This window comes from Xenopus laevis, chromosome 9_10L, assembly GCF_017654675.1.
Source record: "Xenopus laevis strain J_2021 chromosome 9_10L, Xenopus_laevis_v10.1, whole genome shotgun sequence".
Lineage (NCBI taxonomy): Eukaryota > Metazoa > Chordata > Amphibia > Anura > Pipidae > Xenopus > Xenopus laevis.
Window position 1 is genome coordinate 99,892,746 of NC_054387.1, and position 27,456 is coordinate 99,920,201.

A 27,456-nucleotide genomic window follows, 5' to 3' on the forward strand; every position below is an offset into this window, starting at 1 on the left:
ACCCCTTCAAAAAAATACTTTTTCCCCAGGTTTCCAATAGTACCTGCAACCAGTGTCGGACTGGCCCGGCGGGACACCAGGAAAAAACCCGGTGGGCCCCGAACCTCGTGGGCCCCCGCCGGCCAGACCCCCGTACATATAGAAATTTTCGGGAAAAAAAAGTTTTCGCCGATGCGCATCGCCGCTCGCGCATGCGCAAGAGAAGCGCCGATCGCGCATGCGCATGGCGGCGTTCCAGCGGCCGAATTCGGTGCGGCGCAGTAGGGGGCGGGGGGCCCTGGACCAGCAGTCCCGGTGGGCCCCGGGCCCCCCAGTCCGACCCTGCCTGCAACCATCAGAGCCTGTTTTTTAAATTCACCAAAACATAAAGGAGTATTTATGCAAACTAAGGCCTTAGGAGAAAAAAATGGGCAACATTTTTAAAACATGTGGCGTGTGCTAGTAAGAAGTTATGGGGTCCCATACTATATTGCGGGCTGGCCCTTTCATCTAGAGGCCAATAGAATTAGCCTGCTGCCACTTTGGCCCCTTGGGGGGTGGGCACAGCCAATATACAAAAAAGAGTCTCAATAAAAGAGATTCTTGTTGCTATGAAAATACCAAAGATTCAGACTACATGGGGCCCTAGGCAGAGTAAAAATGATGGTTGATCTCACTGTTATAATAGGGAAAAAAGATAATTATGTAGGAAGGCCGGTATTTTTCTCCAGAAAAGTTGGCAACCCTACTTGGGGCCCCCACCATTTTGCTCAACTCAGTTGTAGCCTTGGGTGTGGGGGTCATTTATAAACATTGGGCAAATTTGCACCGAGGCAGTAATCCATGGCAGCCAATCAGATGTTTGCTTTCAGTGTTCAACCTGCAGCTGGCTGAAAAAAATCTAAACAGTGCTCGGTTGCTGTGGGTTACAGCCCAGGTGCAAATTCTCCTAATAATTATAAATGTGACTCTGTATGGAAGGCTACAGGCCGCACCAGAGGAGCAGTCAGAGGTTAAGGAGATTCTATATTTGTGCACTTTACCCAATGAGTTGACCATGTCTGTGTTTTAATTTAGCCTGCCCCTCTCCTTTATCATGTTTGTGTCCGAACAAAGGAAAGGGAAGCCAGCAGCAGCTAAGTGGGTTACGAGTGATGTGATGGCATCCATGATCACAGTGTGCACCAGATTTTTTGCAGTTCAGCCAGGGGCACTGGGCCCCCAAAACTAGGTAAGCCCTAGGCAAGTGTCTAGGGCGCCTAGTGGGGAATCCAACCTTGCTAGGATTGTGTCCGTATTACTAATAAGAGTGGGCACAATCTTCTTTCTGCTGACAAGTGCCCCCAAGCAGAACAAAGGTGACATTGCAGAATTTGATGGCATCAATCACACATGCTTGTATTAAATGATGGTTAGAATTAATTGTTAATATTCGTCTATAATTTACTTGTAAAGAGTAATCATGTCCTCTTGCTAGCTTATTTATTCCAGAGAACAACCCCAACCTTGACAGTCTACCCTCATAATTTAAATCTTTTGTCCCTTTTACCAGTTTAGTTGCACATTTCTGCACTCTCTCCAGTTCATTAATATCATCTCTGCACTCTTTAAAGATCATTAAAACCCTTAAAGACTGGAACCCAAGACAATACATTTTAGATTTTTCTAGCAGGAACATTTGATGCTTTGTGTTCCAGCTTTCAGTTGTGCTTCTTTGACCTGCAAAGGTAAAACTAGTCCTCAGACTAATAGCAATTCTCACTATAGTAAACATTTACTCACTAACTGGTACTATAGTAAACATTTACTGCAACTCCCAACATTTTTGGCCATCTGGTTTGAGTTGTTTACATGGAACAGTTAACACCTGTTTTAATTATTTTAAAGTTATATTTAATTGCAATTTTTGCTATATTCTTTTGTTTATCTGACTATAGAAACAATGTTCAAATCAAAAATCATCTCAAAACCAGCCTAGACTCCCATGTCCCATAATGACTTGCACACCTCAGTTCTTTGCAGGCTTGCTGATCACAACATGTGAGGCATTGTGGGAATTGGAGTCTTGGCTGAAGGGGAGCTGACTTCTGTGATTCAATATTTCATTTGCAAGTCAGAGGATGAAATTGCAAAAATGAAGAAAACTGCTTCAGCTGCAATTATATTTACAAATAATGTCAAAACCCCTTTAACCTGCAACAGAAAATACAAAGACCATACAACTTTTTTGGCCAGGTGATGCACTCTCAAGTCTCAAGGTAAACTAAACCGCTCTAAATCTGTGAGAGTCAGGTCTTCACTACCCAAGCTCGTGCACAGAATATAATTTAGTATTCAGAATTACTATATAGAATCTCCTTTAGAGGGCACTAGAGGGCACTAGTAACAACATCTACAGAAAATATTAACTGAGCCAATGGGATTTGTCAAGTAGCCGGTCTGGTCTTGTGATCTGTGTGTATTAGTCTGTACTTCCTGATTTTTATGAAGCTTCAGTATAACCTGGAGTTTGTGGCTGCTAAAGTGCAGTTTATTGGAACAGAGACTGATCTGTGTTTCTCCTGCCTGTTTTGTGCCACTGACCGCAGATTTATTCACAGGTAATTGTACTTTCTGTTTGTGTTGTACAATGGCTTTGTTTTTCTCTGCTCTCTGCCTCGCTGTGGGTGTTAGATGCACCAAAGATTACTGGGCAGCCGCACCTGCCTCATTTACAGAGCTACTTACATTTTCATAAGGGCCCTTACACACGGCTGTTTTTTCCTCCCCTGCACTGCGCTTTCTTCTGTTCAGCCGCAGGGGAGAGCAGGAGTAGACGCACTCAATTATTGTGAAAGGAGCTGTAGTCGCACAGACGCATGTAAGCGGCAAACGCAGGTGTGACACAGCATGTTGCATTTCACCTGCGTTTGGCGCATACATGCATCTGTGTGAGTACAGCCCCCTTCACAATAATTGAGTGCGTCTACTCTTGTGCTGCCCTGCGGCTGAACGAAAGAAAGCGCAACGCAGGGGGAGTGCAGGAAAAACCACAGTGTAAGAGCCCTAACTTTGTTGAAATAATGCCTGCAGACAGATTTCTGCTGCTTATAATACATTCCTGTATTTTCTGCTCTTTATCATCAGTTATAAAATATCATAGCAAAAGGTCTAAACATCAGCTGTAGGAGTCATTAACTATGGGTTTCAGGTCCCACATAAATTGCCTTGGATTTCATTGCATGCAATAGGTTGCCACATTTTCTGGAAAAAATATTCACCTTTTTATACCTGTTTGTTACGCTATTAAGAGCACCTGCCATTCAAAAATTGTTTCCCCCACCAACAGAGCCTGCATTGTGGTAGGGGAAAACAATTGCGGGGGCAATACAGTTCTCCTATGATAGGCGCACTTTAATCCTATTGGCACCAGGTGTCATTTTACCTGCTGGGCCAGTGAAATACTAGCCAGGTGGCTACCCTAGGCAGGCAAAGCAGAATTTATTTTTGCCACACGACCAGGGTGAGGTCTGCCATTATTAGTTATGCTTATTTCAAACAAGAAAAACATAGTCATTTTCTAACCCTACTGCACCCTTCTCTTGTGTAAACTAATTTGTAAATGAAAGTAAATGAGCAACAGAACAGCATTTGTCTTTTTTAGACCAGCCTGAAATTGTGTTGCTTAACTATCTTAGTTCAGTTGTGCAAGGGTTAAAGCAAATCTTCAGTACTGTATTATATCATATGAAATCTTACTAAACCCCAGATGTTTTTAATTGGTTGTACAAATGCAAACAATACAGAAAAGTTCAATAGGACAGCTGGGTATATAGCTGTGAAATTACATACAGGCTACCTGTCCAAATTAGTATTGTGGCCTTGTTACATACAGGTTGTTCAAAACCACGCATCGGACTGCATCACAGTAGATACAGGCTGCATATAAATGTATAGAATGGAACATATAACTGTGACATTATTGAACATAGGCTTCTAGCATAAAGCTAAATATAGAACTGTGATGTGTGGAAATATCACCAGGGATATACAGTAACTAGTACATGCTCCCTGGGCAGGATACACAAATACTGGACAACCCTAAACACATCCTGTATAGCACAGATCTACTAACCCCTTCCCTTTTGAAAAAAGACAGTAGTAAATCCAGTTCTCTGTCTACATTTAACACCTACTATTGTCTTCTAAACCACTGTTCTTAGAGTAATGTCACAAGAATGTAGTTTCCGTGCCTGGGTAGTACTGCAGGTGGAGAAAAAGCCAGTCTGAGAAAAAGCCAATTGCCAAGTCCACAGTAAATAGTGGCTTGTATTTATTATTATGCAGATTTATTATAAATGCAGCTCTGTGTATAAATATGTTTTTAATAAAAAATATATATATATTTTTTATTGAATGACCTCTGTTCTTGAATTCTCATAATCAGGAATCCTTTTGTGCCTATGTGTATATGAATAGATATGCATTCATTTATGTATATATTATTTTGTAAATCATCAGAAGCTTTTTAGATACTTTGATATTTCTTGGGTTGTATAACTGTGTCTAAACAGCGTAATCAATCTCTGAGCTTGGCTATTTCCCTGCTGGTCATATGTGGATCTTCCCAATTTGGGTTTTTTTGTTTTTTTTACAAAGTTTAGCTTGTGACTGTCATGTGACTTGATTGGCTTATGTGGCAGGTTCCTTAGCTAAACGAAAGAGACAACTCCCTATTTGTTACTGACAGTCACCTGCCCTAAAAGAGCCTGATGACTGTCCTACAACCTGATTAATATAGGCACAAAGAGATCTGTTAGACAGGAATACTTCCTTAAAGGAGTGGTTCACCTTTGAGTTAACTTTTTTGGTATGTTATTGAATTACATGTTCTAAGCAACTCTTAATTTTTTCTTTTTTGTGATTTTGTAAAATTATTTTCCATCTTGTTCTGACACTTTCCAGCTTTCAAATGGGGGTCACTGACCCCATGTAAAAAGAAATGCTCTATAAGGCTACAAAAGTATTGATATTGTTACGTTTAATACTAGTCTTCCTTTTCAGGCCCTCTCCTATTCATATTGCAGTCTCTTGTTCAAATCAGTGTATGGTTGCTAGGGTAATTTGGACCCTAGCACCCAGAGTGCTGAAATTGCAAACTGGAGAGCTGCTAAATAACTTGGGGAAAACACTGAAAACACAAATAAAAAAAAAAAATCTAAGTTGCAAATTCAAGAATTTCATGCTCTACATCATACTTAGAGTTAATTTAAAGGTGAACAATCTGGATAATGGGTTTTCGGATAATAGATGCCTTGCCTATACATTCTTTAGTTATTTTATAGTTCTATACAGGATTTCTCAGCATGGATAATTCTATTGACCAGCTGTGGACCACAATGTGTTTCTAATTCTTCATTCAATCATTCATTCATTATTATTGTTATTTATATGTATTTATAGATTACAAACATATTCTGCTGTTGTATTTTGGTACACATAGACTGGACAAAAACAAGTTCCATATACAAACCCTTTAATTTTGCTTCTTCTTCCACTTTTTCATAGCCTCCTCCTCAGTCAATATACTAAAGGAAAACTATACCCCCCAAACAATGTAGTTCTCTATAAAAAGATATTGCATAAAACAGCTCATGTAAAACCCTGCTTCATGTAAATAAACCATTTTCATAATATTATACTTTTTTAGTAGTATGTGCCATTGGGTAATCCAACAAGGGCCACCCCCTGGGATCGTATGATTCACTGTGCACACAAACACACTAAATAAACCATAAATGTTAGGTCACATGAGCCAATTAACAGAGTTCTGTCTTTTGCTTCAACACTTCTTCCTGTTACAGTTAGAACTGTAGTATTTCTGGTCAGGTGATCTCTGAGGCAGCACACAGACCATCATGAAATGGTGATTCAAGGTGATTCATTCATATGCCACTTAATTTGATATAAACTGTTGCTTAAGTATTGATTTTGGGGGTATAGTTTTCCTTTAAAAAAAGTTCTGGACAGTAGCAGTCTTACTTTGTATTATAAAAGTTTTCATTTATAGGCACAGTTGGATATCCATAAATCATTTTTGACCCATCATTTCTTAAAACCATTAAATTCAAACTAGCTTAACTTGGGACAGTAGGGGGTTGAAGCAGCGAGTTTCCAGTTTCTGCATGTAGCCTTGGGGTTTCTGAAGCAATTTTTGACTATTGTTGTGTATTACTACATTATATTTAAATGCATATTAAACCACTTTAGTTTTTTTGTGTTACTAGACCTTTGATTATTTTTTCTAATTAATGGTTATGCTTTATTTTCTTACAGATAATCTGAACAAGTTCTAGCCAGACACTCATCATATGGTATAGTATTTATCTATTCCTGACATTGGATTTTAGCTTTAAACTTATGTATTCAAACTTACCCTTTGTATTTATCACTATTTTATGATCAATGTTCTTCCCCAGTGAGCATAAAGCCCATTCCATACTAATTAGCTACTGCATGAAGCACTTTTACCGGGACACTTTTTTTTTTATTGGGATAGGAATCAATTCATGCAAGGTGCATTTATGTAGGTGTCCCCTACTTTAAATTACATTTTAGTGTGTTATAGAGTGGCAAGCTACAATCAACATTTCAATTAATCTTCATTATTTATTTATAATTTTTTAATTATTTGCCTATTGCATATTCTAAGCAACTTTTCAGCTGGCCTTCATTTTTCTTTTTTTGTGATTTTTGAATTATATTCCATCTTGTTTTGACTCTTTCCAGCTTTAAAATGGGGGTCACTGACCTCATCTTAAAATCAAATGCTCTGTAATGCTACACATGTATTGATACTGCTACTTTGTATTACTCCTCTTTCTATTCAGGCCTCTCATATGCATGTTCCAGTCTCTTATTCAAATCAATGCATGGTTGCTAGGGTAATTTGGACCCTAGCAACCAGACTGCTGTAATTTCAAACTGGGAGAGCCACTGAATAAAAAGCTAAATAACTCAAAAACCACAGATAATAGAAATAATAGAATATCACTCTCTACATCCTACTAAGAGTTAACTCATAGGTGAACAACTTCTTTAAGGGGTTTACCACCACATTGGCTTGTTTTCATTCATGTTTTGTGTTGCATAAATATTTATTAAGCCATTAAACCCAAGTCTGTATATTTTATACCTGTTCTGAATATTTGGCAACACTAATACTTTATAACAAATACAGTACAACTGCTGGAGGGCTGACTGATTATAAATTAATATTTGTACTGCACAAGTACATAGAGCCAGGCCAATCTTCAGTATATATTTATATATCAGAGCTTTTTATCAGCATAGTGGTTTGTTTTTCTTTACAAGTACATAAAGGGGAAGCCAGCAGGCAGAAGTTTCCCGTTTGGTATATTCAGAGTAATAAAGTTAACATAAGTTAAATAAATCAGCCACACTGTGTAAAATGATAGTCATTTGGGTAAGTGAATGAACCTAAGCTTCTCCAGATCCTAGCAGCACTGAATACAAATCTTGATTAAATAAAATTATTTAAATATAAAAAAACCCACTTACAAATGTATAGTTTTCACACACTAAGGGGCACATTTACCTACCTCTGAAGTTGCACCAGCGTTGGCTTTGTTGCACTTTGCCAGGCATAGATTCGCCAGGGCTGCAGAAATTCACGAAGATCCGAACTTGCGTACAAGTTAACGATCGTTTGCGAAGTTGTGCTAGCGATATTATGATCAGCGGTTCGAAGTTACGCTAGCGATGGCAAGTTTGAATACAGTGTGCAGTTAAAGTACAATGGCCGTATATGCCGCTGCAAACACATTACACTACACAAGGCCAGGGAGCCTTAATAAATGTGTTCTATTGCCCTACACATGTGCCCACAGTATAGTTTAGGTGCCATATGTTATCAAATGTAGGGGGGAAGGAGGGTACCCTAAAAAACAAATTAAATCTTTTTCAGCCTATCACCCTATAAAAAGTAAGACCCCAGCGTTTTTTTGGGACTTAAAAAAATTCTACTTTTTTTGGAGCAATCCTTATCTACTCTATTGCACTTTGCCTGGTCTGAGGCGGTGAAGTAAAGTCTGGCGCAAGAGGTAACATTCACGAAAATCCGCAACTTAGTGAATTAGCGTAGTTACGTCCCTTCGCCAGAGTGCAACTTGACCTGGCATAAGGGTGCGATGTAGCGCTAGAGTAGGTCTACTTCGCTAGCGAATTTACACCAGCACCCGCTAGTAAATGGGCAAAGTGGCAAAATTATGTCACGCTGGCGAATTTTCGCTAGTGTTAGCCACTTTAGTAAATTTGCCCCTAAGTGATTTGATGAAAAGTTGATCTTCCCCTTTGAACTATATTCAAAATGTGATTCTCTCCTTTGAAATGATGATTAAACAGGGGTTACCTTATTCAAACATCACTGCTGGAGGTGACCAGCTCCCTGTTGTAGCTCCCCCCTTCCAGCTATAGTCAGGTGATCCCACAGGTGGCTAATAAAAGGGCAACCAAGTCTGGGAATTTTACTTTGAAAGCAGTGAGTAAGTTGCAGGTAAAACTTAGTCCCTTTGTAAAATGTATAATGAAGCAATTGAATTCTTAATGAATCAGGCTGAATGCAGGACTTGCCATATCGGGGATGACTTTGTATAGTTGGTCAGCTTTAATATATTGCAATATATGGACAAACAATGCTTGTGTTGTTTAATGGGGAAGGCATTTTTAGTAGCCTTAGGCACAAAATGTTTCAATGTCCTTAATATATTGATAATGGGTTGAGTGCAGAGGACCTTGTTATGTTTTGGATATCCGAGAATGAGTAGAGTATAACAGTGCTGTATTAGCAGAGACTCATGCAGCCATTACACAACAGTAACTTTCACTTTTAAGCTACCAGGAAGTATGCACAGTATAAGTCTGGGCACAGTGACATCTACAGGCCATTTATATAAACACCACATATTCCCCCTATAGTAGGAAAGCATTTGGGCAAATGTAATGTACAACAACAATGCATCTTAAAGCAATTATATACATTCTTCACATGACATAGTCCTTGGTCCATGCAGGTAGTTTTCTGAATCTCTCAGTACACCTTATAGGTTCACTTTCTTCAGGCCTATTACAGTTGACATCAGGAGTAGGAAAATGTCCTTCATCAAATGGAGCTTCTCCAAAGTCATATCTAACAGGAGCAAGACGACTTGCATACCATATCAGACAGTTCATATGTGTATGGTCCTCGCTGGCGTCTCACTTCAAGTGATGTAGTAAATTTAGTTTGTCCAGGTAGATCAGGGCCAGAACTAGGGGTAGGCAGAGTAGGCACGTGCCTAGGGGGCGCAAAGCTGGGGGGCGCCAGGCACGTACCTGCTCTGTCGCCTACCCCATTGTCTGGTCCCGTCTCTCCCCGACTGGCGCTGATAGTCTCTAGGTAATTGCGCTTCTGCGCATGCGCACCTGAGCGTAGTTTCGCGCATGCACACTCCAGCATGCACTCAGCCGGCGCCGTGTCCGGCCAGGTTGCCTAGGGTGCCTGGCTGGGTTGGCCCGGCTCTGCTAAAGATCCAGGCTGAAAGTGTACTTCTCTTGCACCACGTTTTCTGTCAGTATAAGCCTTGCATTTGGCTTGTTGACATTTAACAACATCAGCAGTAGATGATTTTGTAGGCACAGTATTTTGTGGAAGTTTGATGTCTGCAACATGTAACTTAGTGTGAATCTGGAATCTGGATTACCTTCTCTGCTGAAGACTGTAGACAGTAATGTTATTACTGTAGCTGATGTTATATGAGAAACAAATGCAATTTCAGGCCATTTACTGTAATAGTCTATCAAGCTTATAGCAAATCTGCAGTCTATAGGAGCATCTGTAAAAGGACCAACAATATCAATAGCAAGTTTTTCCCATGCTGAATCAGGAAATGGTACTGGTTTTACATCTGGTCTCACCTTAACTTTGTGTACAAAGTTCTTTGCACAGCCCAGTGAAGTGCTGCTTTGTGGTGAAATTTTAGACACTGGCTGTGTGGCAGGCACTGGTGCTGTAGTAATGACAACTAATTGTAGGTTTAATGCAGCAAAGGGATCCCATCCTCGTTGCCGTTTGTTATGTTTTGGGTAGCCGAGGATGAGTAGAGTATAACAGTGCTTTATTACCAGAGACTCATGCAGCCATTACACAACAGTAACTTTCACTTTAAAGCTACCAGGAAGTATGCATAGTATAAGTCTGGGCACAGTGACATCTACAGGCCATTTCTATAAACACCACATATCTCTTGAGTTTATCAATGCTGGAAGTGTACTTTATTCTTGCCCTGGCGTAATAGAAGGGCCTCAAAAGACAAGAGGCTCAACAATTTAAATTATAGGCTACTGCTTGTTGAAAGCAATACAGCAGTTCTATGCCTCCAAATAAAGAAAAAAAAACATGGTTCTTAAGCCTTTAGTTTGGTATTTTATAGTTAGTGTGTCAGAAAGGGAAGCTCTTCTTTGACAGTGCTGAGTTTCTCTGGTAGTTGTCTAATTTGTGGTTTAGACATGTGAGCCCTTCAAACTTTCCTAATACAGAAGTAATATGAAGATTAGCTTGGCAGAGTACTTGAGTAAATAACTGCAATATTTATGACATACATATAGCTGATAACAATCTTTTTAATTCCACTTTTAGGTTATTCTTGAACAAAATGCATTTCACATCCCTATGTATCCTGTTGACCCTGATGGCCCTTTGCTGGTGTTTGGACAATGGCTTAGTAAGAACTCCACCAATGGGCTGGATGACATGGCAGAGGTATAGATGTAACATAGACTGCAAAAGTGATCCAGATAATTGCATTAGGTAAGCTCTTCTACAAAAGTCTATAACCAGTACACATTACGTGCATTACTACAGAAACAACTTCCTTGTCAGTGAGAGAGACTTGTCTTTATCTCTGAGGGCAGTTCTCGCTGTTTTTAGTGTGCCCATCTATCGGTATTCAATTTATGACACAAGGTGGACTTTTAACATATTTAGAAGTAATCAAATGAACTTTATATCCTCTTTTTGGTGTTGGATTTTTTTTCCTTAATCTTTTATTACTTGAAGTATAACACTTTGTTGTGGCTACAAGGGCCAGTGAGCCCTTCCATAAAGCATATAAATTGTGAGGCTATAATAATAAATGTATTGTTCTTATTATTGTTTATTTTCTTTTGATTTTTGTGTTGGCCCTCCCCTATGTATCTCCAACTGGAAAAAAACTATGTGGTTACTAGAATCGTTGGAACACTAGTAACTCATTAAAGAGATAGTTTACCTTTAAGTTAACTTTCAGCATGTTATAGATTGGCCAATTTTAAGAAACTTTTCAAATGGTCTTCATTCATTTTTTTTAAAGTTTTTTTAAATTAAAAAAAAAATTTGCTTACTTTTTCTGACTCTTTCCAGCTTTCAAATGGCGTCGCTGAACCCATCTAAAAAACAAATGCTTTGTAAGGCTAAACATGTATTGTTGTTGCTACTTTTTACTATTCATCTTTCTATTCAGGCCTCTCCTATTCATATTCCAGTTTCTTACTCAAATCACTACATGGTTGCTAGAGTAATTTGACCCAGCTGGAATTGCAAACTGGAGAGCTGCTGAATAAAAAGCTGAATAATACAAAATCCACAAATCTTAAAAATGAAAAACAATTGTAAATTGTCTCAGAATATCGCTTTCTAAATCTTACCAAAAGTTAATTTAAAGGTGAACGACCCCTTTTAACAGGTTTTTTTTTTATTTTAAATCATGAAATGGGAACCTGTAGAAAAAGAACTTTAAGAAGAACAAAGACCTGTGGCTTTAGAATACTGCTGTCTGCATTAAAAAAAGGTTCCACTTCCTCTTTAATTGAGCTGAATTTAAACTATTCAACCTATTTATTTAAAAAGATGCATATCCCTGTATCTGAGATTGGAATATTTGTATTTTATTCATCTTAAATTGCTGTGGTGAATGTGGGCTCCATCGATCCCCAATGTGCACCTGAATTTATATTTAGCAATAGAATGCAAGTGTCGCAGTAACCAGCATAGGCCAAGAGTTCCCTGAGTTAAAGGGGGTTGTTCACCTTTGAGTTAACTTTTAGTATGATGAAAATAGTGATATTGTCAATTATTTATGGTTTTTGAGTTATTTTGCTTTTTATTCTGCAGCTCTCCATTTTACAATTCAACAATCTGGTAACGAGGCTCCAAATTACCCTAGCAACCATGCATTGATTTGAATAAGAGACTAGAATATGAATAGGAGAGACCTGAATAGAAAGATGGATAATAAAAATTAGCAATAACAATACATTTGTAGCCTTACAGAGCATTAGTTTTTAGATGGATCAGGAGTCAAAAAAAAAAAAAATGAAGGCCAATTGAAAAGTTGCTTAGAATTGACCATTCTATAACATATTAAAAGTTAACTTACAGTAAAGGTGAACCACCCCATTAACAAGAGCTCACCACCACAAATAAAGGCACCTATGATCAGGGCCGCCATCAGGGGGGGACAGGGGGGACAAGCGTACCGGGCCCGGGCATGAAGGGGGGCCCGGCAGCGCTGCATTTTTTTGAAGATCCGGGCCCCCCTTACGAGCGCCCGAGCTGTACGTCTTGCCTCTTGCGTGCCGAATGCGGAAGTGCCGAAAAGCCGAAGCCGATGCGCCGAAAAGACCCGAAGTCACGGAAAAAGCCGAAGTCGCGAAGCGCCGAAAAGACCCGAAGTCACGAAAATTGCCGAAGCCGAAGTCCTGAAGCAGCGCAAAGACCCGAAGTCACGAAAATAGCCGAAGCCGAAGTCCTGAAGCGGTGAAAAGACCCGAAGTCACGAAAGGAGGCGAAGTTGAAGTACTGAAGCCATGAGTTCAATTCTACTGAACACCAGTTTGTGTTTTTTTTTTTTTTTAATCCCCTGGCCACCAATGTATTATTTTAATATTCTATAGGCCCCTGCCACCAATCTTTTTTTTTAAAACTTTTTTTTTGGGGCCCCAATTTTTTTTTAACTCATAAGGGGCCCCTTGCCACCATTGTTTTTTTTTAAAAAAAAAATAAATACATTTTCTTTTTGGTGGCCCCAAATTTTTTTAACTTGTAAGGTGGCCCCTGCCACCAGTTTTTTTTTCAAAAAAAATTTTTTTTTTTGGGGCCCCAATTTGTTTTTAACTTATAAGGGGGCCCCTGCCGCCAATGTTTTGTTTTTTTTCAAAATTTTTTTTTTTTTTTTCAAATTTTTTTTTGGGGCCCCAATTTGTTTTTAACTTGTAAGGGGGCCCCTACCACCAGTTTTTTTTTTTTATTCAAAAAAAATTTTTTTTCCAATTTTTTTTTGGGGCCCCAATTTGTTTTTAACTTATAAGGGGGCCCCTGCCACCAATGTTTGTTTATTTTTTAGTTTTTTTTACATTTTTTTTTTTTTGGGGCCCCAATTTTTTATAAGGGGGCCCTGACCATCAATAGCTTTTTACAACTTGTGTGGGGGGGGTTACTTTTTTAGCGCTGATGTCTGTGTGATCTTTTAACTGCGATGTGGAGTGGGCGGGATATGGGGTGGAGCTTGGTCGTCAGTGTGGGCGGGGCCCAGGGGGCCCCAAAAATTTTGTTGTACGGGGCCCCGTGATTTCTAATGGCGGCCCTGCCTATGATAGTTACCGTAAAAGGAATATGTGGAAGAGAATTTATACTATAGATAAAATAGTAAAGCGTTAGTGTCAGAATATTAGTCTTTGTCTAATTCTGTACTAAACCACTGTTGTGTATGTGACTATACAGTGAACTATTTTAGATCATCCATAATCTGAAATGAATAAATTTTAACCCCACATGAAAAAGTTAAAGTACAAGAAAAATCTAAATCACTGGGGTAGTGCCAGTTTGCACATCCTATGAATAAAATGCCTTTTTTTTTTTACCCTTGACCAGTGGTGGAAAAACATACCAGCCTGGGGTATTTTCCATCTCCTCGTCACCATGTTTTTTTTTCACTTTCCCAGAATTCCCTTGTACCTGTGCATTCCTAGTACAGATATGGGACCTGTTATCCAGAATACTTGGGACCTGGGGTTTCATACCTTAAAGTAGAAGGAAAGGCACGTTATACTTGGGGTGCCAAAAGTTAGGCACCCCCAAGTGATTGTATTTACTTACCTGAAACCCGGGCCTGTGCTCCTATCAGCAGAAAACTGCATTAGCCCAGGGTTCTTCCAGCGAGCGCGACAGAGCGATCTTCCTGCTTCTTCTTTCTTCTCGCGGCTGCGCATACGCAGTAGAGCGAAAAACCGAACTTTAACTAAAGAAACCCCTATTTCTTCTATTGTGCATACATCTGCCCCAGGAAATTTGAAGAAAGAAGAAGCAGGAAGATGATCGCTCTATGGTGCTCACTGGTAGAACCCTGGACCGGTATAGTTTTCTGGGGTGTCGGGTAAGTAGATACAATCACTGTTGGAACCCCAAGTAAAACTGCTTTTCCTTCTCCTTTAAGTCTACTAGAAAATATGCAAATATTAAACCCAATAGGCTGGTTTTGCTTGTGATCAAGATAAATTATATCTTAGTTTGGATCAAGTACAAGGTACTGTTTTATTGCCACAGAGAAAAAGAAAATCATTTTTAAAAATTTGGATTAAATGGGTCTGAAGGAGATAGCTTTTCCATAATTTGAGCATTTCTGGATAACTGGTTTCTGTTTGCAAGTAATTCAGGGAGAAAATTGAAAAAACAAAACATAGTAGACTGGCACCGAGTACGCAATTTAATTGGCTAACAAACTGGCAACCCCCAATGAATTTGACTTTCCTTGCTCATTAAAGATGCAAACATGATCAATGGGAGAATGTATATGAGTTAGTTGTTGTTGATGAAGTTGGTAGTTTACAGAAATTTCCAATTTCTACAATCACATGAGTCGGCAATGAAAATGAGGAGGAAGATATGCAGCATTTCCCAGGTCCAAACTGTGTACTGTAAAAATACAAACATATTGGCAATTAATACATTTATTAAGTAGAATGTAGTCCCAGCAGCATAGTCTAGGAAGCACCTTCCATGCCAGGGTGGTCTTTTTTTCCCAAAAGGACAATGTTTTACATTATTCCCAGAGTCTTTCTTTGGTGATTATTAGGGATTTTTAAATATGTATCCCCTACAGTAATTATTTACTTTTAGTGAGAATTTAATCAAAAGCATGGCTGACAAGATGGCTGACAGTGGCTGGCGAGATGTTGGTTATACTTATGTCTCCATTGATGACTGCTGGTCTCAGAAACAAAGGGATTCTAATGGAAGACTTCAGCCTGATCTTGAAAGGTTTCCAAGTGGAATGAAAGCCCTAGCTGATTATGTAAGTGGCATATACTGGTGTATCCCTTTTATATTATCTCTCTAGTCTTCAGTATATTCTCATTTAGCGGACAAAGGAAGCTACAATTCATTTGAAAACAACTCATACTTGAGGCAAACTATAGTCACCTCTAACATAAAAGCAAAACAAATGCCTGTCTAGTATAGGTTGTATTCTCATCCCATCACAGGTTCCATCAATGGTACACCATTATTACATTTGCCCTTTTTTATTTTTCATTATTTTAGGTTCATGCTAAAGGGTTGAAACTGGGAATATACAGTGACATGGGTACCTACACATGTGGCGGGTACCCCGGAACAACCCTGGACACCATCAAGATTGATGCTGAAACTTTTGCATCCTGGGAAGTTGACATGTTGAAATTTGATGGATGCTATTCAAATTCCACTGAAAAGGCTTTAGGTCTGCTTTTGGGGTTTTTTTTTTTGATTTTGCAAACATACATTTCAGGTTAAAAGTGAACTAAACAGCTGATATAGTATACATCAGCCTAGTGGAATTCCCCTCATGCTTCCTGTAGTTTGTTGTGCTTCCTTGTTGAACACCAGAAAAGTGAAGCAGTCTGGGTCAGTAAAGGAGCCTGTATATGTTGCCAGCAGGTTGTTTTGCACATGCATCAGCCTTGTCTATATTATACAGGTGTGAAACCTTTTACCTAGAATGCTTGGCACCTGGGTTTTCTGGATAAGATGTGTGTTTTTTTGTTTTATTTTAGTTTTTTATTTCTTTTGTAGTTTGGATTACCATAGCAAAAGTCTACTTAAAAAAAAAAAAATAATTAACACTAACAAACCCAAAAGGATTGTTTTGTCTCTAATAAGGATTAATTCTACTTTCATTAGGATCAGATACAAGGTACTGTTTTATCACAGAGAAAAAGGAAATTAATATTTGGGTATTTTGATTATTTGGTTAAAATGGAGTCTATGGGAGATGGCCTTCTCATAATCCGGAGCTTTCTGGATAACGAGTTTCTGGATAATGGCTCCTTTATCTGTAGTATCCATGTACAGGGTCGGACTGGCGTAGTTGGGGCCCAACGAGAATGACAGGCCCACCATGCGCAAATGGGGCATACATCACTGCACCACTTTTTTTTCCATACGGGGGGGCCAATCTAGGACCGGGTCTGGGCCGGCGGGGGGCCACCGGGTTTTTTCCCGGTTTCCCGCCGGCCCAGTCCGACACTGTCCATGTATGATGAAAATGTCAGTTTTGACTGGGAGATTCCAGATGTTTCTGTGTCACAGAGTTACCTGGCCTGATCCTTAATAAATAAAGAAAAAGAGAGAATGCATTACTGTCACCATTATGAAGCATAGTAAGCAGACAACTTTTTTTATTGTATTACAAATGTGAAATGGAGTTTTAGGTCGATTCATTCTAGTTAGAACTTTTGGGATTTGGTCATTTCACTGAGGTCTTTGCTTTGTGATTCAGGATATCCTAAAATGAGTGAAGCTTTAAATGGAACTGGGAGGCCAATTCTCTATTCCTGTAGCTGGCCAGCCTATGAGGGTGGGCTTCCTCCAAAGGTATGTTATTTAGTTTTTTTTCTTTATTTCAAATTTCTTTTTTTTTTTTTTAAAATCTCCATGGAAAGGACCACGACAACCTAATTTCGCTGATCCTGTATGTCTTTACATGTTGTTTGCATTCTAACAGGTAAACTACACTCAGCTGGGCAGCATCTGTAACATGTGGCGAAACTATGGTGACATTCAGGATTCCTGGGACAGTGTGCTGGATATAATTGAGTGGTACGCTAAAAATCAGGATGTCTTACAGCCAGCCGCAGGCCCTGGAAGATGGAATGACCCAGACATGGTAATTGCATACTCTACTGGTTCCAATAGATTGCTCTCACACTTGAAGTGCCACTATGTAGACCACCAAATAGCATAAAAACAAAAACATTATGAAGCGGAGTCAAAACAGTATTTTTAACCCTTTATTGTGGAACAATTAAATGGTTGCAGTTAAAGCACTGCTTTGAATGTTCCAAAGGAGAAGACTGCAACCCCCGGAAATTGCCTTTTTTTGTTCTTTTGTATGATTTTGCCCCTGATGAAGACCTTAACGGCCTATATGTTTTTTTATATTTTATTTGATTTAATAAATAATTTTTTTCAATTTCTGAGTGTGCAGTCTTCGCCTTTGGAATGTTCCTTACCCTTGGTGACTCTACTGGGGAAAGTACTGCTGCACCTCACTCTTGTTAAATTGGGTTTGCGCTGTCTAACTTTGTTTTTAATAGAGCACTGCTTTGAATCCACTTTAATTTTTTCCCTTTTTTATGGTGAGTTGTTTTGCTTTACATAAGCTAAAGTAAACGGTTCCAGCAAATCATTTTGCAAAGTTACCGTGTGCCTTTTTCTACAATAGTGTACAAAACAGACAAGCTTTCTAAATAGATGAGTGTAATAAACATTTTTATATACGATTATTATGCATTTTTATGAAGTGGTAACACATTTCACAGTGATTTCTCAGAGTCCGAAACAAACTTACTTTAAATGTTTTAATTGTTATTTGTAGCATCATTTCTTTTATAGCAACTGGCTTAGATTATATTTATACACCCTGTCAAAAATCATGTTTTCAATAAAGTGGTACTGAGTGAGTAGATGATGGGCCTATCCTTCACTCTAAAACATGATGAAGTTTGATATAAATGTATGCTATGTTCCATAGTCATAAACACGGTATTGTAGAGGAGAAGAAGTCAAACACGTGATGTTATAAATAACTGATGGCTTTTCATAGATCAATGCATTTGCCAAATTCTGTGTTGCCCATTGGTAATAAAAGCATATATTTTAAGAGACTTCAGTTAGGCATATACATGTCCATTAATTCTGGTTACCACCATGGAATAGTGATGTATTTAATGGTCTGTCTTACAGTTGATAACTGGGGACTTTGGCCTAAGCTATGAACAATCCAAATCACAATTGGCTATTTGGGCAATTCTGGCAGCACCTCTTATCATGTCTAATGACCTCAGAACAATATCGCAAGATGCCAAAGATCTATTACAAAATCGCTTGCTGATTTATATAAACCAAGACGCTTTGGGAAAGCAGGGAAGTCTCATCTCACAAGTACGTATTTCTAACATTTTGTATGATTCATGTTAAGCATATTTCCACAGAAGCATGTTCTTCAAACATCAGAAAATGAAATTGTTTGGTGTTAAATAACAGTCTGTAGATTATGCCACACTGTTAGATCCGTCTCTCATCTGTGCAGTGTGGAGATGGATGTATTTAGGGAGGTGTTCACCTTCATTTTCTAATTGATGTTCATTGAACAAAAAAGTTTAATGGCATTTGCTGATCATATTCAGACATTTTGTCCAAGGTGCCTAATGAAAGTTATATAATTCTGAGCGGCTTTTCATAACACATTCATTACAAATGTCACTGTCTTTAAAATTATTCAAATGTTATTGTAAAATTACAAGTAAATGTAGTTGCTATTAATCTGTCTGCGTCTTGATATTCACTGCACTGCTGTGAAATTGTGAGACATGGAGTCATAGCTGGAGGATAGCTGACATTAACATTGGTTCACAACCAGCAGTTACAAAAAATACTGCGCTCAATTGCATTTACCATTAACATAAAATCTTTGAACATTTATAATGTGTTTTGGAAAGTCACTTAGAATTGCATCTTCTTTCATTAGGCAAAGTTTTATGTTTGGACTTGCATCCCTTTTAAATGAATTTCATAACCTCTTTCAGTTCCTATTGTTTTTTTTTGTTTCTGCTGTTTTTGTATAGATTTTTTTGTTTAAAATCTCTGCTTGACAAAAGCTGTTTGCTGTTAGGAACAATGTTAAGCAACATTGTTCTTGTGTCTAAAGCCACTCTTTGCATTTTCAAATGGTTGTGATCAGTGCTACGGTTTCCATCTTTGATCCTCCTTGCAAACAGTGTATCTGACGCAAGAGAACCCTGGAACAACCACCCCCAGTAACCCAAGGGTTCACACAGTGGTAGCAAACTTACAGTTAAAGAATTGGGCAAATATATAATTTTGATGTGGAGCAACACAAATCCAGACATCCAAACAACAAAACTTTACAGCGCGATTGTGTCCAAATTGAAGTGTACAAGCAACTGTCTCTTTTTTCTTACAGCTCACAGCCACATTTATGCAGGAATTGTGGGGAAAATGTACAAATACCTCGCTATACTGTTCTGCATAGAGGTTATCCCATCACATCCTTAATATGATGTAGTTTTCAAAGCATGAAAAGGGGTATTTTCTAGCTTGTTCATATACCTGCTCCACTCGTGTGGCACTTCAAACCTAGTCACCATTTATGAATCCAGAAATATTGTTTTTTGTTCTAGTGTTACTCCATGATACCTGGTGAGAAAATACTACTTGGAGACTGGGCATATAAGAAAGATTGTGAGGAAAGCAAGGAGAAGGAAAGGCTTGGTGCACTTGGGGGTGCCAAATGTTAGGCACACCCAAGTGATTGTATTGACTTACCTGAAACCCCGGGCCAGTGCTCCTATCCGCAGAAAACTGCACAGGCCTGGGGTTGTACCAGTGAGCACCATGGATTGATCCTCTTCCATTTTCCTCTGTCTTCACGCAGCTGCGCAGTTGAGCGAAAAGCCAAACTTTAACTAAAAAGTTGGCTATTTCTTTCAAATGTGCATGCGTTTGCCCCGGGACTTTTGAAGAAAGGAGAGGACGGAAGTGGATCGCTCTGTGGTGCTCACTGGTATAACCCCAGGCAGGTGCAGTTTTCTGCTGATAGGAGCACTGGCCCGGGGTTTCAGGTAAGGTAAGTAACTACAATCACTTGGGGTGCCTAACATGTGGCACCCCCATGTGCACCAAGCCTTTCCTTCTCATTTAAATGAATTGACACTTGAAAGCAGCTTAATGTATCTGTTTCAAAATGTGTCCCACTGGTATGAACAGTGAAACAATATTCTGCTCTCTGGTAGCTTACAGCTCAGCTAATATGTATGCAATATTTATTTTCTTTTCCTCCTGTTACCCACCGACACATTAAATCTGGAGTTTTATTTTTGCAGTGTTTTTACGGTTTAGATAGCATATATATATTTATATTGTGCATTATTCCCTTGTTTTAATCCAGGTTGGCAGTCTGGAGGTGTGGAAGCGAGAGCTGATAAACGGACAGTATGCAGTGGCCGTGCTAAATAAAGGAACAGACGGATTACCCAGACCTTACACTACCAGCCTTGGCCTGCTCAACATCACCCAGTGTACTGATGGATATAAAATGTACAATGTATTTGAAAAGGAGTACATAGGGATGTTTAAATCTGGCACACCAATCGATATGAGGGTAAACCCCACAGGTGTTATTTTTCTGTTCATAAGTCCGGTATCTAGATCATATATGCCATAATCTCACTGCCTTTCAAACTGTCTTAGTAAAGGGATGGTGCAACTATCACAGGATGTGTATAAATTGCATTCAGTAGTATAAGATGACATTCTGGACAATATCTTTTTCGTGTACAGAACTAGATATGCCCAGTATTTTTATATGTATTTTTCATGCCACTGCTGTCGTACAATCAAAGCAAATTATCGAATAGCTGTACTCTATTATGGGTGATTTCTCATACTTAAGTTAGTATATTACTGACTCACTGATTTACACCAGTTTCCTAAAGCTCTTGGCAAAATTTAAAGGGAAAAAAATCATTCAGCCAAATACCAAATTCTCAACACAAAAAAATGAGGTTGTATGCTGAACTTTAACTTGCATGTTAAAATGTTAGTAAAAATAAAAAGCTTCAGCCAGGAATTAAAAATGTTGCCTTCAGCTGTAAAGTTGTTTGACTTCACATGACTTAAGAATCATGGATTTAGTTAGTCTGAATACAGCAGATTTGAATGTAAACCTGAAGTCTGCAAAAAGCACTTGGATTAAAGCCAATTCTGGATTTGGTCTCATTCTTGTTCATGTAATAGTCAGAAACATTGTCAAAAGTAAGCCAAACACAGGGAACATTTGTATACTCAATAACAAATATTAAAGATTATTAGACACACCTATACAAGCCATTTTTTTTATTTGCTTTAGCCAGCCACACCATAGGCTTGATTGTGTGTGTGTGGAGGCTGATGGGCTACAATTACAATCAGGAAGGCCCATATAAACACCAAATGTTATCCTGAAAGCTGCTGTTTCTGCCTAATGAGGTGGATACGATTTTGTACCTCATTCCACAGTACAGGTATTGGTTCCGTTATCCAGAAAGCTCTGGATTATGGGAAGGCCTTCTCCCACAGATTCCACTTTATCCAAATAATCCAGATGTTCTAAATTTATTTCCCCTTTCTCTATAATAGTGGAAAAAGTACTTTTATTACATGATCCAATTTGAGATATCATTAGCCCCTACTGGAGCCAAAACCAGCCCACGGGTTAATCATTTTCTAGTAGACTTAAAGGAGAAACAAACCCTTAATAAAAAAAATAAAAAACCCTACCCCCCCCACCCTGCATAGACCGCCGCCCCGGGCAAATGTCCCTAACTCTTTACTTACCCCTCCATGCAGATTCTGTCCAGCGGAGTTCACGGGCGCCATCTTCTTCTCTTCGGTAATCTTCCGAATGAGACCGGTGAAGCGGCGCATGTGCAGCTGGATCGATTTTCTGACAACTGCGCATCCGCTGAAACTCCTGAAAATTGCTGAAGCGCCGGTCTTATTCAGAAGATTACTGAAGTGGCTGTGACTTCTGCTGGACAGAATCTGCACGGAGTGATAAGTAAAGAGCCACTGGAGCTGGCGTCACAAGGCAAATTATTATATTCTTTCTTCCTATTATCTTTCTTTTCATCTTTGTGCCAGGCACTTAAAGCCCAACTTGGTTGCTGGTGGATGTAGGGCCTTAGCCAGCAGATGGTGCATGACGTCTCTTTTATAGTTTTCATTTATGATTTGGTCGCTAGAGCCTCACTCACCGAAGCAACAGAATAACATCTAGCATAAACCCTAAAGTGCAAATGTAGTTTCACAATTAACCTGCTTTCTGTATCTCAAATTTATATAACAACCAAATTGCCAAACCAGAAAGAATAAGAAATAAGCAATTTTTGCACTGCGTGGCCCTATGTGGCCAGATTCCACACTGATGTGGCCTTTCATACAGGACAAGAGTGATCTAAAGTCTCAGATCCAACAAATAATAAGCTGGGTCTGTATAGTGAAATACCATACTGATTTGCCTGTGCTCCAAATAAGGAGAATGGCCTGTAGATCCCATATTGATATATTTTGAACCTCACTAACTTTGCAGCCAATAACATTTGAATATGGGTGTATGTAATCACTCAAAGTGTGAATGTGAGTCATTTCTGTGAACAGAGGTGAGTGCAGCTTCAGGACTGGATTTGTGGCAAGACCACAAAGGCCTGGGCCTAGCGCAGCACACTTTTAGGGGCAGCATGCCACCTAGCCACATCTATATTTCCAGGTTCCTACAGGACACCCGCAGTGGAGTTACAGGGGGAGCAGAGGACTGAAACCAACTGGAACAGGCACATTATTAACTTGTGCACGCTCACATTGGGGAAGGGTCACAGGAGCCAGCTAGCCTAGGGGCACCTCAATCGCAAATCTGGCACTGTGGAGCTTACATGCACTTTGTGGCCAAATGACTTTGTGACCAAATAAATTAAATTAAATATAATCAACCTGTCAACAGTGTGTCAACTTCTATGGTACCCAGTGCCAGAATGTTTCTGGCCTACATGGTGGAGTGCTGATAATGGAAGCCAGTGTTGAACACTCCCTTTTGTTTTTACCACCCCCTTGCCTGGGTGCAGAGCCACAGCAGCATTATTCAATTTGAAAAGAAGTCTGCACACTCCGGTCTTAAAGAACAAAAAATATATTTAAAACTTAGTGGGACTTCTTTTCGAATGACATATATATATTTTTTATCTCCTGCCATTTACTGGAGTTGCCATGGAGGTGAAGTGATTGTCCTTTGATGCTAGATCTCAGGCTGGTTCAAAGCTGTATGGCAAATCCATGGGACCTTTGACGCCAGTGCTCGATGTCTGGAAAAGATAAATATAATGACACACTGCTTCCAAAAAGTTCTTCATTTCACAGTTCTTAATTTTTCTGTGATTTTTATATTATACTTTATATTATACTGTGTTCCTTAAAGGGTTGTTCATCTTTAAATTAACTTTTAGTATGATGTAGAGATTGATATTCCAAGATAATTTGCAATTGGTTTTCATTTTATTATTTGTGGTTTTTAAATTATTTCGATTTTTATTCAGTAGCTCTCCAGTTTGCAATTTCAGCAATCGGGTTGCTATGGTCAAAATGACCCTAGCAACCATACATTGATTTAAATAAGAGACTGGAATATAAAGAGGAGAGGGCCTGAATAAAAAGACGAGTAATCAAAAGTAGCAATAACAATACATTTGCAGCTTTACAGAGCATTTGTTTTTTAGTAGGGATGCACCAAATCCAGGATTCGGTTCGGGATTCGGACAGGATTCGACCTTTTTCAGCAGGATTCGGCCAAATCCTTCTGCCCAGCGGAATCGAATCCGAATCCTAATTTGCATATGCAAATTAGGTCAGGGAGGAAAATCGCGTGACTTTTTGTCACAAACCAAGGAAATAAAACATGTTTTCCCCTTCCCACCACTTATTTGCATATGCAAATTAGGATTCGGTTCGGTATTCGGGGGTTCGGCCGAATCCAAAATAGTGGATTCGGTGCAACCCTATTTTTTTAGATGGAAATTTGAGAACTGGAAAGTTTCAGAAGAAGAAGGCAAACAATTCAAAAACTATAGAAAATAAAGAATGAAGACCAACTGAAAAGTTGCTTACAACTGGCCATTCTATTACATACTTTATATTGAACTCATTGTACCAGCCTAAAGTTTCAGCTTTTCAATAGCAGGACAGGAGGTCACCATCTTGCAAAGTGTCTGTGACACTCACATGCTCAGCGGGCTCTGAGCAGCTATTGAGAAGCTAAGCTTAGGGGTCGTCGCAAGTTATCAAGCAGAAAATAAGGTTGATATAAGCTGATGCTACACGTCTGATTATTAAATTCTGATGCTAGTTGCACTGGTTTCTGTGCTGCCATGTAGTAATTATCTGTATTAATCACTAATCAGCCTTATATTGTGACATTTCTATTCTATGTGTACTGTATATTGTGAGTGGGTCCCTAAGCTCAGTAACTGACAGCAGCACAGAGCATGTGCAGTGAATCAGCAGAAAAGAAGATGGGGAGCTACTGGGGCATCTTTGGAGACACAGATCTTTACGGCTAAAGAGCTGTGGTTGCCTTAGGCTAGTACAGAATCCCAAAAATAATGTACAACATTTCTAGCTACTTCTTTAGTTAGGCTAAAGGACTATGGTGTGGCATGGGCTGGTCTAACACTGCTGCTTGAGTTCCTCATAGTTTTGTTGTGCCCTCAGGCCAAGTGTTGCCAGCTCTGCCCTGAAAACACAAAATGGATTTCCGTGTTTTTTTTAAATTAGGGTAGGGCAATACTGTGTGACCTCAGTTTTGCATTGTGTAACATGCATCAAAACGATTGCTAATTATTGAAATAACTTCTATTACATACACAGACATGGGATCATGCTTGCAAAAATTGTTTGTTTATTATTGTAACATGAACAGCCAATACATTTATTGGCATCCACAAGATAAATTGGATCTTTTAGTTGACACTAACAGGTAATGACTTGGTCGTACTTGTGTCTGACAGTTGTTGAGCGTTTGTTGTGCATGCTGGACCAAAATAAATTTGTAGGGGTGCATTGGATGGTTTTACTTTTTTAAATGGGGTCCAACAAAATCTGTTGCAGCCAGGGCTCTTGCTACTACTAAATATAAACGTTGGTTTATAAGGTTCAGCTTAGAGCATGGGCCAATGGGATAGGTGAGAAGGGGGTGAAAACTTTGCATTAAGAAGGAACCAAAAAAACATACTGGTTAGCTTTAATCTCGATGTAATTTAAAAGCCTTTATTCACATTTAGTGAACAGAATTAAATTCGATAAGGTGAATTTAGTGTGAAACTACCAGTTAGGCCCTTTTATGGCTTGTTACATGGTGACACCTTGTGGTGAAATGAAGTTTTTTTTTTTTAAAATGACAAATGGTAAAGGCACCAATTTATTCAATTGTATTTGTTGAAAAGTGCACTTTTCTGAAAAAGGTTATCCTTCCCCTTAAGTTGATGTATTTCTAAAAATAAATAAAAAAAAAAAACATAAGGGTTCATTTAGAACTGTAAGTGGTGTGGGCTAAGTGCAGTTTCAAGTGCAATTACCATATTTTTTTTTATACACAATGCAGGTTTTCTGCATGAAAGTGAAGTGTGCCCCCCAGTCTCACAGCGTAACTGCACTGTACCAATTCCTATGGGCTGCTGTGGTGATAACTCCAGGGTTCCCCTGCATCAATAGGTGTGCGTGAAATTTGGAACATGAGGCAGAAAGCAACTCTAAGCGCAACTATATAGAGGTGCAAGTAGCACAGCTCCACTTGTGGTTGTAAATGACCCCTATTGTATTTCATATCTAAAAATCACATGAAAGTCATATTGTTTACTATAAGCTTAGGCTTATTATATTGTTTACTATAAGCTTAGGCTAAGGGATACTACTATTCTTTACTATATTTTTAGGTTAGGGCATACAAATTATATATATATATATATATATATATACATATAATAAACAAGGGAAAGTTGTGCTCACCACTATTTTTTAAAACCATTAGGCGGGGGTGCAATGAGGGTGTGACCACAAAATACATATAGTCAACTACAAGGGTTCTCTGCACTCAACCCATTATCAATATATTTAAGACAGCGACATTTGTAGCAGTATGTACAAAATGTCGCTGTCTTAAATATATTGATAATGGGTTGAGTGCAGAGGACTCTTGTATTTGTCTATATGTATTTTGTGGTCACACCCTCATTGCACCCCCGCCTAATGGTTTTAAAAATAGTGGTGAGCACAACTTTCCCTTGTTTATTATAGTTATACAGGAGCAGTGACCAGCTCCATGTTGTAGCTCCCACCCTTCCCAGCTATAGTCAGGTGATCCCACTGGTGTCTAATAAAAGGGCAGCCAAGTTGGGAGTTTTACTTTGAAAGCAGCTAGTAAGTTGCAGGTAAAACTTAGTCTCTTTGTAAAATGTATAATTAAGCAATTGAATTCTTAATGAATCAGATGAAAATTAAGCGTAGGACTGGCCAGATATGGAACGTAGTTGGCCAGCTTAAATATATTGCAATATATGGACAAACAATCCCTGTGTTGTTTAAAGGGTAAGGCATTTTTTAGTAGCAGTAAAATGTCGCTGTCTTAAATATATTGATAATGGGTAGAGTGCAGAGGACCTCTTGTAGTTGACTATATATATACATATATATATATATATACACATATATATATATATATATATATATATATATATATATATATATATATATATACATACATATATAGAGAGAGAGAGAGAGAGAGAGAGAGAGAGAGAGAGAGAGAAGTGAAGAAGCTCGCACTCACAGGACTTATCAAAATCAAAAATGGTGTTTATTTCAATATAAGTTACTTATATTGAAATAAACACCATTTTTGATTTTGATAAGTCCTGTGAGTGCGAGCTTCTTCACTTCTCTACTTAATTTTTGGGCATATTGCACCCAGGCAGCGATGACTTTTTGACGTGCTGTGCCGGCTTCCTGATTATCTTATATATATATATATATACCAAGTCCAAAGGTGCACTCAGTTAACTTTGTAACAACCTGGGTGCCAGCACAGAGATAATATATATTTGCAAGAAGAGCGACACTCATAGGATTTTCTTTGCAGGCAAAATTGTGTTTATTTATGAGTGGAATAAACACAATTTTGCCTGCAGAGAAAATCCTGTGAGCTCTTCTTGCAAATATATATATATATATAGATATAGTTTCCCCCATCACCTCTGCATTTTTTATTCTCACTAGTACAAATGAACTGAGTTACTCCATGGCTCCACTTGATCGACTTTTTTAGT

General features: G+C 38.8%; 1 protein-coding gene across 3 annotated transcripts; it reads left to right on the forward strand.

Moving 5' to 3' along the window:
- The first annotated feature begins 900 nt into the window (after positions 1-900).
- Positions 901-21,430, forward strand: naga.L (N-acetylgalactosaminidase, alpha- L homeolog). Of its 3 annotated transcripts, none has more exons than XM_018234292.2 (9): positions 901-991; positions 6,295-6,332; positions 10,655-10,825; positions 15,170-15,344; positions 15,593-15,770; positions 16,809-16,903; positions 17,034-17,195; positions 18,275-18,472; positions 20,499-21,430. In XM_018234292.2, the coding sequence occupies exons 3-9, from the start codon at positions 10,671-10,673 to the stop codon at positions 20,772-20,774; spliced, it is 1,239 nt and encodes a 412-aa protein (XP_018089781.1). In that variant the 5' UTR covers positions 901-991; positions 6,295-6,332; positions 10,655-10,670; the 3' UTR covers positions 20,775-21,430.
- Positions 21,431-27,456: the final 6,026 nt, after the last annotated feature.